Below are 13,404 nucleotides of genomic sequence, written 5' to 3'. Positions count from 1 at the left end.
TTATATTGAAAAGAAGCTCAAGACTAAATAGTGATCACTTCCAATTTCAAATCCTCTGTACACTCTGGTGTCCTGCACCAGGGAGAAAACATCACTATCAACAATAACATAGTCAATGAGACTTTTCTTGTTCCTTGCCTCTTCTTTCCATGTGAATTTGTGCACATTTTTATGTTGGAACATGGTGTTGGTAATAACCAGTCCATGTCCTGAGCAGAAATCCAACAGGTATTTGCCATTATTATTAGCTTTACTTTTTTCTCCAAATTTTTCCAAAATATTTTTGTATGTCTGACAATCATTTCCTACTCTCTCTCTCTTCAGATCCACAACAAGGACCAACTTTTCCTTTTTCATTGTGTCATTTGCTTTTTCTAAAGCATCAAAAAATTCCTCCACTTCTACCTTAGTAGAATCTTCTGTGGGACCATATGCACAAATTTGTCTCATTGTCCAATTCCCCATTCTGATATTTGCCCACATCACTCTACTTGAGACTGCCTGCCATTCAAGAAGATTAGCCTCATATTTAGTGTTGAATACTATGACTACTCCTTCTTTTCATTGATTGTCATTGCCTGAATATAACATTTTGTATTTATTGCTCAGAAAGATCTCACCAGTTTTTGTCTTTTTTGTTTCAATCACCCCTATTATGTCGATCTGGTACTTATCTAATTCCTCAGCTAGCTCCATTTCTTTGCCATTCAGGCTTCTTATGTTGATAGTACCGATCTTTAACTCTGGTGATGTTGAGTTGGGGGTGTACTTTCAGATTTGTTCCAGTAGTTGACTTTTCGCTGTTGCCCTGCTTCCCTGGCAAAAACAACGGGGGGGTCTTGTGTAACCAGGCGACTTTCCAGTCGGCATGAAATTTTGTCATGTTGTACCATTATTTTGTATATTGGTTTAAGCCAATAAGAATACAATTTGGTCAGCTAAATCCCAAATTGCCCATGCATCCTTGTTCGTTAAGTATCCAGGTGGATACCCAACAGGGTGCACTACAAGAAGGTGAGGATTGGACATTAGGTCAGATGCCCTGGTCAGTTCTCTGCATTCCTTTAAAGGCTATGTGGAGGTCTCCTCTTTGTTATACAGCTTTGACCCTTAAGCACTCCAAAAATAGTTTTTAATAATATTATTTATTAATATTAATTTCTAGCACGTGGCAACAGTTTTTAATTGATATACCACCTTGTATTCCCGTTTCTTTGATTTGCTTGTTTCTATACACTGATGATTACTGCTATTTTCAGTACAAAATATCTGTACTTTCATTGCATTAAAGTTAATTACTGTGGTTATCCTGTAATTTTTTGTTTATAGTCATGCCACAGTAATCTCATCTTGCAGTTACCATCCCCAATACTCATTATGGGGATGGAATTTAAATGGCTGCAACACAACACTCTTTGAGATAGTTGAAATGCTAATATTAGGAAAGTGTTAAATGCATGCTTGACAACAATAACCTCTCCCTCCTAACACAGATCTAATACTCTCTTCCACATTGCTACCTGAACATTCAGTACATATTGACATAAGACTGATATCATCTATTCACCATCTCTCTTCCCACTGTTTTTTAAGTAAGTATAAAGTAAGAAGATGACATTTATTGGATTGGTCAATGTCTTTTGATACCCACTTTCTTACAAGACAACCATGTATCCTATTATAGATATTATGATGGAAAATAAATCAAGCTGGTTGGTATATATCTTCATCCTTAGGAGAATTTGATTCTTCAACGGTCAACTCCTCTCCTTTTAACAAAGTAGTGAAGTTAATTGCATTATTGAGTTCATAGTGCAGGCAATCACAGTATCAGGCCTTCAAATCATGGTAGAATATACAGAAGCTAAGAAACTTCAAAATAAAGCTTGGAGTATTATGCCCAAATATCCTACTACAAAAAACTTAAATTTCTGCCAATCATACTGCAGCATGATACATCTACCATTAGAGCCAAAAAGGACTCTAGTCTTCATGCTGACCTAGAATTAAGAGAACAAACGATTATCCCACTTGCGACAGAAGAATATTCTTGAGACTCATTTTCAATAAAAATGGTAATAACATTTCTACCTTGCATATATAAACCATTATGAGATAAGTGCCTCTAGAGATCACTGATCATCCTTCATACCATATTCTCCATCTCTTGGTATGAAAACCAATGTTCTTTGCTGCAAAGTATACAGTGGTAGCTGGGTTTTTCCATCCAGAATATTCAAGTTTTTTTGTTTTTTTTTAATCCTGCAAACTGGCCAGAAAAATACATGCAAGTAATAGCCATAACTGACTGGTCTCACAGCTTTTAGTTGCTTTGACTGTAATTCAAAATATCAATTAGAACTGCAACTGGTGTATTTCAGCCATTACATTTACATCAAAGTAATGTCAAAATCATACATTTACATCATAGAATGACACATTCTATTGTTTGCAGCTGTCGTATTATAATATGTTCTCAAATCCCTTCTAGACCATTACATGTGAACAAGAATTTTTGCCTGCAATTGGGAAATTTCTACAGTGCCAATCCTTTGATTTCTGAATCAAAAGAACTGGTATATGCTCTAAACATCACACTAGACAATGCTGCACACACACACCTCTCAGAACACCTTTCCACTTGGCACGCTAAGATTTAGTCATGCAGTTTCTCTTTGTGCAGTTGAGGTAAGTGCACCAGCCCTCCCTCTGTTTACCAGTAGTGCTTTCAAACAGAGAGAGAACATCAGTTTTGTTCTTGTATACACAGACAATTCATAATCAAGTTTTTGTGGAGTCTGATGTTATCATAATATCTTATCTGATCTTACTAGAATATAACAACTGTACTGCATGCCAGAGTTTACACAGTTATATAAAATCAAAATATTAAGGATACATGGTAGTTGTCATTATGTATAGTTCATTACGGGCACTTAGAAATCTGGTATCCACTGCTCTCTCAGATCTGTCTTAGATGATGTAACATCTGTTACATCATTTAAGAAGGTTCCATTTGGATATCTGTTTTTGTTCAAAGTCATATTGGGATCAATGAAAACAAGGCTTGTAGATACTGAAGCAAAGTCCGCTCATCCTCCTACAACTCCCTCATTTGTCTCTCATTTATAATTATTACAGGCTGATAATTTAAAAAAAAAATATTATTCCAGTGGCAAACTTTACATGGTGAGATTAATGACTAACTATACCAGATAAAGCCATAATCAAACTGTGACAGTTCAGTCTACACAGGAATCGTATGTGCTTGCTCAGCTCTACATAGTCTATATTCATCTCACATACTGTTTTCTGTTGAAGATTAATAGTGATACGTCTGAGTGGGTAATGGCATGTATTATCCCCTCAGACATGTACCATGGATCAATTTTAATTGTTTATCATATTTTAGTAGATTTCCCTCAGTTCTTTAATGAGTGCACTTCATTTTACTGCCTTTAGCAGTTTGCCAGAGCCTTATACACCAAATCTGCCTTACAGGCAAGATTGTATTCAAATCATCAAATTTATCTTGTGTTTTTAAATTTTGTTTCAAAAATTAACTGATACACACACACACACACACACACACACACACACACGCACGCATATTATCAGTATACTTATATTGATTTTACACTATACATTATAGGAAATCTTTTTTTATATATATACATTTTATATGTACATTTTAACCTTGGATTATGCATTATAGTCTTAGATATTAATGTACCAATATAACCAGCAACTGATGCATAGCTTTGGCATTTTCTGTTGGCCTCTCTCTCACACACTCGGTACCCTCAAATCAGCAACATCCCTTTCTTCCCATCCTGTTTTCTCTCTCCTCACTAAAAATACTATAATCCTTGCAATTTGTTCCTGTAACTACATCCTCTTCCATCAACTCTCTTTACATTGCCTATACTTTTTGGCCAAGTTTAGTTAACCAATACCAAAAATTCCTCATCCTTCTTGTTTATGCTTCTGACATCAGTATTCATGTATATTCATGCATTCATCTCCTATTTGATGCTACATATTATAATAATCATATGAAAACAAAAACTTTTTGTCAGTCAGCTTGAATTACTTGTCACACACATATATGTAAAATATTTATTATTATTTTTTTTAAATGGCATAATTCTCTATGTTAATGTTTTCCATAGTCTAGAAGTGTTTTAAAAAGTTTAGTACCAGGGTGGTCTGAAAAGTTCTCAGCCTCGACCATAGATGGCAACACTATCGGCACGATTTTTTTTTTCTAAGTTGCTACATCTGTCATATGCATCCATGTGAAATTGCAAGTCGATTCTATCAAGTAGTTTGTTTTATACAGCTATCAGAAGCAAAAGTGTTGTCTGTATGAAATGTACCACATGGTACCAAATTTTATCCCTTGAAATGGATAAAATTTGGTACCATGTGGTTATAAAATTCTTTGCAAAAGAAGGTTTAACGCCAAAAGAAATTCTTCGAAGTTCATAAAAGTTTATGGGCTCTCTTCTCCTTCGTTTTTGACAATTAAGAAAGGCACTGCCGAGTTTAAATGTGGCCATACCAGCCTTGAAGATGATTCACATGAAGGACGTCCAAAAACCATTTGGACAAACAACAACACCAAAAATCATTGATCAAGTGCACGATATGGTATTGGATGACCCGCAAGTCAAAGTGCGTGAAATTGCTGAGACTATAGGCATTTCAAAGGAACACGTAAGATATATTTTGCATGAAGAATTGCGAATGAAAAAGCTTTGCGCAAGATGGGGTGCCGCTCTTGCTCACAGCAGATCAAAAACGCACTCGCATGAAAATCTATGAACAGTGCTTGAAGCGTTTTAACAAGAATAAAACTGATTTTGTGTGCCGATTTACTACTACGGATGAGACTTGGATTCACCATTACATACCAGAATCCAAACAGCAGTCAAAACAGTCAACAGACTGGTTATTTAGCGCCAAAGAAGACAAAATCAGTTCCATCAGCAGGAAAGGTCATGACATTGGTGTTTTGGGATGCTAAAGGCATTTTATTTATTAATTATCTTGAAAAAGGTAAAACAATAACTGGTGAATATTAGTCCGATCTTTTAACCGGACTAGACGAAAAATTTGTGAGAAAAGACCTGGTTTGCAGAAGGAAAAAATCATCTTTCATCAGGACAATGCACCAGCCTATAAAGGTGTTTTGGCAATGGGAAAATTAAGGGATCTGCACTATGAATTGTTGGACCATCCACCCTATTCCCTAGATTTGGCTTCCTCTGACTTCTATCTCTTCCCAAAACTAAAACTCCCCTTTGCTGGTGAGCATTTTTCTTCGAATCAAGAAGTGATTGCAGCTGTAGTGGTGTATTTTTCAGATCTTACTGAGAACCACTGCAGGGATGGGAGAATGGTGTTGGAGCATTGCTGGAATAAATGCATTAGTCTTAAGTGAGGTTATGTTGAAAATTAAAAATATTTTTTGAAATTATAAATTTATTTTTCCATTGTTAGGCCGAGAACTTTTCAGACCACCCTCATAAATCTAATATCTGAATGTATTTAAAGAGTGGTATTTGTTGTAAGATGTGTACACTTATGCACAGATAGCTGAAATATTTGAAAAAAGTATTAATGCTGTTACAATTCTGGTTTATAGGGACTTTTTATGTACCTCTCTAATACAGAGCATTTTGGACACCTTATAAATAGTGAAACCTTTGATTCTTCTTTGCTGCACAGTGAACTTCATGAAATCTACAGCAATCAGTTAGTAAGTTCAATTTATAGTGATGTAATAAATTGTTAGTGGCAGGAATAAATGAAAGTTGAGTGTAATTGATTGGTAACATGCACCATATCGTGGAATTTTTTATTGATTTTTTTCCCTGTTATTATTTGACTTTTCTTAGTAATCAGGATAAGTAGGTAGGTAATTAAACTTATTAAACTTATTTATGTTGCTGTGATATAATTCATGTATGAGTTGTTTCTTCGTGTTTCTTTGAAATTACAGTGTAATGTAAATCTTAGACACTTCCAAATTCACAAGAGTCGTACAAGCATATGTCATTTACACACACACACACATACACACACACACACACACACACACGCACATACATACATACATAATCTAAGCTATAGTCAGTTTAAAAACTGACTACAGCATTTACAGTACTTTTCAGCTGATTTGTTTAGTCAATAAAAATATTACTAGTTTTTCAAATATTGTTTCTTATATGCATCTTGTAGAAAAATAAATATTTGTGTGTGCATGTGTCTATGTGTGTGCGTTACTAGAAGAGGAACTGTATTCATATTGCAATGTGCATGAAATGAAAGTAAATAGAATTAATATCATAAGAATCTTTACAACAGTTGGTTTTAGTTTGATTTAAATGTAATACATAACTTTTTTTTTTACTTAGTGTCTGATGTGACTTCTTTGCTCAAAAAAAAAAAAACTATATGATCTTCCATAAGATAATGAATAAGGTTATAAGCTTCAAATTATCTCATTTAACTTTTAATTGCTTAGCATCTAATTATTTCAGAGATGCACCCCAATTTCAATTGCAGCATCTTTATAGTTTCTTCCTGTAGTTAATTAAAGAACCTTCTAAAAAAAACTTGGCAGCTCGCCAGTTATCATTGGGTTACGCATTCTGAAGTATTGCATAACATTTAATGATGAGGAAAGATGTGTATAATGGTCCCAAGTCAGTTGCCACAGTTTCAATAATGTTTGTTTCTTTTCTCATGAAGTGAGAAGGAGAAGACCGATGTTAAAATTGAAAATCAAAACAGAGTTCTCAGAACTTGCAAATTAAATATAAATTTGTCTGTATCTTTATATGGGGAATATGCTTATCAGAAAAAGAAATCACCATAATTATCATTGTTTTCTGATATATATCCTGAACAGTTTACTGTATATTGTAGCATCTTATTACATAGTTTTCTGTCAACAGTATTCTTCAAAACCAAGCCTTATTTGTCAGGTCTGTAATTTGAATAGCTATTGCTTTCTGTCTTTTTACATTCCAAGTTGACCTTCCTCTTGTCATTTTTGCCTTGAAACACCTGTTTTTGCTAATATTTCATGTTCCATTTTGTTTAAGTGACCACACTACATGATTAGCTCTGCTTACACATTCTTGAATATTAACATTGTCAAGATCCTTTCTGATATCTTCATTTTTAATATGATTTCTGCTGTTGATGCTATTATATACATTGTGATGATATACAACATAATCAGATAAAAATATGAAAATAAAAAAAATTGTGAATAAATATTAGAAAAAGTATACTATTTTGAAACTTTTCATTTGTTTACTGTGAATGAAATTGATTTCTTGAAAAATTAATTTAAGAAAAGAAAGTCTACCTTTATGACCATTTTCTGCATCAGTAATTCATGTTGCAGAGGACACGGACTTGCGAAAATAAGGAGATTCTAGTTCCATTGTATAAGACTCTGATTAGGCTGCATACAAACTGTTGTGCACTTATTTTCACAATCTCTGAAATGTTGAATATGAAGAAAGATTGAGATGATGCAATTTGCAGAGTCTGGTGGATAGGAGGAAGAGGGGTGATATGATAGAGATATACAAGTTAGTAAGGGGGTTGTTATAGGATTAATGTTCAAGTTTTTCATAAAATGGTGGAAGACTGGGGTGTGAGAGCAAGGGAGTGAGAAGCAGGTTTTTTGTATGGAGAGTTGTGAATGATTGCAATGCATTGCTGAGAGTGAAGGAATAGAGAATTAAGAAATAGAGATTGGGCTGGAGAAATTTGTGAAGTTTAACAAACATATACAGAGCCATGCTATTTTTATATTCAACTTTACATACCTAATTATCATTACTTAATATGTTACCTGCTTCAGCACGTCCTTCTCTCTCTCCTTTTGCTGCATAACTTTTCTTTAAATGCCTCTTGACTTTTGTGTCTAATAATTTGTTAAATCTTGAGATTTCAGAAGTTAATCCACATTTAGTATCTAGATGTTTCTATTCAGCAGGGCAAGCCTTGCTTCTCTATTGCATTTGTGGCACCATTTTACTGCACTACTTCATATTGCAATATCTCAAAAAAAAGTTTCTGGAATAAACTAAATATACAATATAAACACAAAACTCAACAATAAAAAACATGAAGGTTTCTAAGAAAAAAATCCAGCTCAATAAAATAAAAATGTAATTTACATGAGTATTAAACAGACCGACTTCTCATAAAACAGCCTCAGGCTCCAATTGTACAGTTCATTAGCTGTAAACTTTGGAGGGATGGGTTTTAAGGCAATCTAGATGTAAAATTCTTCTTCTCTTCCGTCTAAGACGGTTGAGTCTTCTCTTGAGCAGGATCTTCCAGTCTTCTCTATTCCTTGCTGTTCAAAAAAGTTCCTTATATGTTCTGCATCCCGATATGTTCTTTATTAATTTCAGCCAGGTAATTCTTGGTCTTCTGGGTCTTCTTTTTTCAGTTTGAAAAGTATTGATGAGCACGTTAGGAAGTCTGTCTGCATCCATGCATACATGTGGCCAAACCATCTCAGTTGTTGTTTTCTAATTTTTTCTATTACTGCCTTTTTATACAATAATTCTTGTCTGACTGTGATGTTTGTTTTCTTTTCTATCCAACTTGTTCTATTTATTTTTCCACGACTTAAATGACTTTTGGTATAATTATTGCTTCATATAATTTAATTTTGGCTTGCTTAGATATCTTGTTTGTTTTCCAGATTTTCTGTAATTTTACCATGGTGGTCCATCCTATCGCTATTCTGTGTTTGATTGTTTTGAGTTCATCTATTGTTTCTGTTAGTTTTGATCCAAGATATATGAAGTTGTCTACTTGTTCTATTGGTTCTCTGTTTAGGGTGGCTGAGATGGTAGTTCCGTTCCTCCCTATTTTCATCACTTTTGTCTTTTGTATATTTACTTGTCTTGTAATTCTTGTAATTCTTGGTCTTCTGGGTCTTCTTTTTTCAGTTTGAAAAGTATTGATGAGCACGTTAGGAAGTCTGTCTGCATCCATGCATACATGTGGCCAAACCATCTCAGTTGTTGTTTTCTAATTTTTTCTATTACTGCCTTTTTATACAATAATTCTTGTCTGACTGTGATGTTTGTTTTCTTTTCTATCCAACTTGTTCTATTTATTTTTCCACGACTTAAATGACTTTTGGTATAATTATTGCTTCATATAATTTAATTTTGGCTTGCTTAGATATCTTGTTTGTTTTCCAGATTTTCTGTAATTTTACCATGGTGGTCCATCCTATCGCTATTCTGTGTTTGATTGTTTTGAGTTCATCTATTGTTTCTGTTAGTTTTGATCCAAGATATATGAAGTTGTCTACTTGTTCTATTGGTTCTCTGTTTAGGGTGGCTGAGATGGTAGTTCCGTTCCTCCCTATTTTCATCACTTTTGTCTTTTGTATATTTATTGTCATGTCATATGTTATCATTTAGCTTGTTTATCAACTTTTGTAGTTCATTTGAGGTTCTTGCAATAAGGACGTGATCATCCGCATATTTGATATTATTTATGTTTTAACCATTGACATTGATTCCAGGCTCATTGTCTATTGCCTTCTTTACAACTTCTTCTAGATATATGTTGAATAGGCATGGGGATAATGGGCATCCTTGCATTACTCCTTTTTGGATCTCTATGGGTTCTGTTGTGAGTTTGTCCTTTTTAATTATTGCATTTGTCTTAGAGTAATATTTTATCAGAAACTGTATTATATATTTGTCTGTTGCTTTTTCTAGTAGAATTTTAAGAAGGATTTCTCTGTTGATGCTATCAAAAGATTGTTTGAAGTCCACAAAACAACAATATAGTTCTTTATGGTCTTCCCAGCTAAACTTTGCTAGTTGGTGCAATGTGAAAATTTGGTCTATTGTTGAATAGTCCTCGGAAACCAGCGTGTTCTATGCCTATCATTTCTTCATAGGTGTTTTTTGGTCAGTTTTGTATAATTCTTACAATGATGTAAAATTGGTAAACAGTAATTCACTCAATGTAGCTTCTATTGTGAAAATAAGGAAATGATTAGTAGAGGTAAACCTGATAACGGAAAAATATTCACACAAGAGAGAAAGGTATTTATTTAATTGTGGATGGAAAGTAATTAGGATGACTTAAGTTATCCAAATATTGATCCAGTAGCAGAGAAAACTTGCAATAAGAATGAAAGAAAATTTTTTTGAGCTCTTGCAAGAAAACTTTCTCAAGCAGCACATTGAGGATAAAGAGTGTCAGTTAGGGAAAATCTGGATTTTATGTGGGTTGTGAATAACTACAAAGATAACGAAACCTACTAGTTTTGCTGCTAAAATATGTGGCTTCTTCTGTGTAAAAAATAAATAAAAATAGAGCAATAATGCCAAACATAAATTATAACATTATTAAAACAAACTATGTAAGAACTGTTACAATATGAACTGAATGAAACTACAAGGAACATAGGAGGTGGCATGAGTAGCAATTGTTTAGTACTATGTGCAGATAGTTGGAGTCGGCTGAAAAGTTGAAGTCTGGTGTAGTCACCTGGTGGCATGAGACCATAACTCAATCTATCACTGAGTATCTGGCACAGTCCACTTTCTCTTTTATGGCACCTTGTATTCTCACTCTCACTCGTTTGAAGGATATCTGCACAGATGTTCATCTGTATGCTCCCTAATATCCCTAGTTTCTTAGATTTATTCCCAGTCTCTCATTGAACAGCACTTTTTCCAAATACACTTAATTTCAGATTCATTCAGGCATAGCCCATCAGTCAAAGTCCTTTGCTCTGTTGAATTCACTCCATACATTTACAAACTGCATACCATTCCTTCTGCACCTCTTCATTGACTTGTTTGCATTCACTCTTATGATACTGACAAAAGAATCTTGACTCTCTCACTCTTCTTTTTTGATTTCTATAACAATTTCATGTCTTGTCACCTTTTAAAATAATTTTTACCCACCAGAATAATCAACTCCTTCATTGTCTCTCATTGTATTTTGGCAGTGTCACTAACATTCTTCATTTCACACTTGGAAAACTATGATTTCATCATGAGATCACTGGGCTATATTTTTTCCTCTCTCTCTTTTTGTCATATTTTTGTCATACATTCCTTCACTTCTCTGTCTTACCAGGCATTTCTCCAGTCATTACAGCCATGTCTTCATTCTCCCAATCTTTCACCACAACTTGTGTTTTTATTTGAATTTTGTTTGTTTAAGTGTACTCTCTCACTCCTATCTTCAGTCTCATCAGCACCCTCACATTATCATGCTTTGTTATCCATAATATTCACCATTTTACTCTTATTTTTGACATCATTCACATTTCTGGCCCTCACTTTTCAAGCATTTCTGACAAACTCTCTTACCATTCTCATTTTCAAACCATTCACCTTGGTAATGAGTACATTTCACACACACACACACACACACACACACACACACACACTGCTTTACAAAATTCTGATTCTGTTTCAGATTGGTTCCTTGTACACTGGCCTCTAAAACCTAAGGACAAACATTATTTCTGAAGATTACAACCACAAATTCAGATGAATTAGCTCGTGACAATTTGTAATTTGTATAACTGATGATTTCGAGTAGAATGCTGGTACACATTCAGATTTTTGAATCATGTGCAAAGGGGTCACGTGGTGGCACTCAACAGGGTAAAAAGCAAAAGGATGCACTAAACAAAACTTGAAGATGCTCTTTTCATGAGAGAACAGAGTTGCAAATTTGAATGTCTTGTAATGTCTCAAAGACATCACTATAGATGATTTCACATGGGGAAGAATTATTGGAAGGCTTGAAGAAGGTTTCAGAATTACTGATATTGCTAGAGTTTGGAATCTCGCATAGCATTGTATCCAGGTTCTGAGCAGCATTTCAAACTAATGGAACGTGTTCCAGTAGTTTGCTAAGAGGTCTTCCTCGCTCTACCATGAAGATAGATTTTTGGTTATAACAGCAAAACTTAATCAATGCACCACGAGAAATCAGCTTGCAAGTTGACTCCATTCAAGCATAGGTATGTAGATATCTCAACAAACTGTGACAAGATGTCTGCAATAAGTAGGCCTATATGTCCAAAGTCTGCATTCCTTTATCCACAGCTCATCATTGGGCACATTTTCAGTGGTGTTGTATCCATAAAAATTGGACAAGACACCAATGTTCTAATGTACTCTTTACAGATGAGAGTTGTTTTAGTCTTTCCTCCGAATCTAGATGACACTTGATCTAGATTTGGAGGACTCTTGAAAGTGATAGATATGGTAGCTGGGGTCATGATGTGGGGAGGCATTATGCTTAATGGACACACTGAGCTACAGGTGCCGGAAAAAAAGGGACTGTGATAGTGCCACATCGTATACGAGCAGTGGAGATACTTCTGGAGACCGAGAATATTAATCAAATTGAGTGGCTAGCACACTCCTCAGATCTCAACTTCATAGAACATGTTTGGGAAGCAATAGGGAGATGCCTTTCTGCTTGAAATTCCCCTCCAGAAAACAAACAAGGTCTTATCCTTGCTCTGAAAGAGGAGTGGGCCAGTATGCCTCAAGAATTCCTGAATCACCTGGTGATAAGCATGGAATGACATTGTGAGAGCTGATTGCAGTTCGTGTTGGACATATTCCATACTGAAATGTCTCTCTGCATAGTTTTCTGTAAGCACTGTATTTTTAATTCCTTAACTGTGTCCTTAGGAAATTTATAACACATTTTTTATGTAACATAATTTATTAGTATACTGGCAATAACTTTATGTCCACATTTGGCTGTAGTCATGAAAAATTTTTTAATATGCAGATAAAAATGTAATTCATCCTTATCTTTTAGACACCAGTGTACTTAAAAGTATGAGTAAGAAGTACTATACAGTAATCTTACAATAGCAAAAATGATATATATCTTTACTATGCCTAAACTTTATTTAGAACACACTCTGACAATGATATGTTAGCAGAGATGTATGAAGAGAAGTGTAGTTTGTGAATGTGTGGAATGAGTTTTGAAGGATGAATGGAACTCTATAGGAGTGATGGACTGTATCTGAATAGTTTTGGTGTGAGTCATCATTCAAACTCTTCCTACATGTTCACAAACTGCACTTCTTTCTCTTCACACATTTCTGATACTATGTTATTCATAGTTTGAGTGTGTGTTTCAAAATTAATTGAGTGTGGAGAATGACTATTCAACTTGTGAGACTATTCTTTTGCAATTTGGAATAGCTCTACATCTGAGCAGTTTCTTTCTAAATTACATGAACTTCATCCCAAGATCCAATTCATCTTAGAAGAAGTAAATAAAGAATTGGCCTTTTTAGACCTTCTAATTCCTCGTCAATCAGATGGTAGCCTACATTTT

The 13,404-nt window shown here is 34.5% G+C and overlaps 1 protein-coding gene across 2 annotated transcripts in view; it reads left to right on the top strand.

The window, feature by feature from the left end:
* The window catches only part of Plod (procollagen lysyl hydroxylase), a 339,227-nt gene that overhangs the window by 272,213 nt on the left and 53,610 nt on the right, over positions 1-13,404 (top strand). For both annotated transcript variants that reach the window (XM_090392044.1, XM_090392043.1), the window contains one exon: positions 5,651-5,764. In XM_090392044.1, coding sequence (XP_090248170.1) covers positions 5,651-5,764 — 114 coding nt within the window. The remainder of the gene's footprint in view (positions 1-5,650; positions 5,765-13,404) is intronic.

Source organism: Typopeltis vanoorti, chromosome 4 (assembly GCF_054136105.1).
Source record: "Typopeltis vanoorti isolate ZY-2024b chromosome 4, IOZ_Tvanoo_1.0, whole genome shotgun sequence".
Classification (NCBI taxonomy): Eukaryota; Metazoa; Arthropoda; class Arachnida; order Uropygi; family Thelyphonidae; genus Typopeltis; species Typopeltis vanoorti.
Note: the sequence above shows the minus strand (reverse complement) of the source record. Positions and strands in the feature narration are given on the sequence as shown.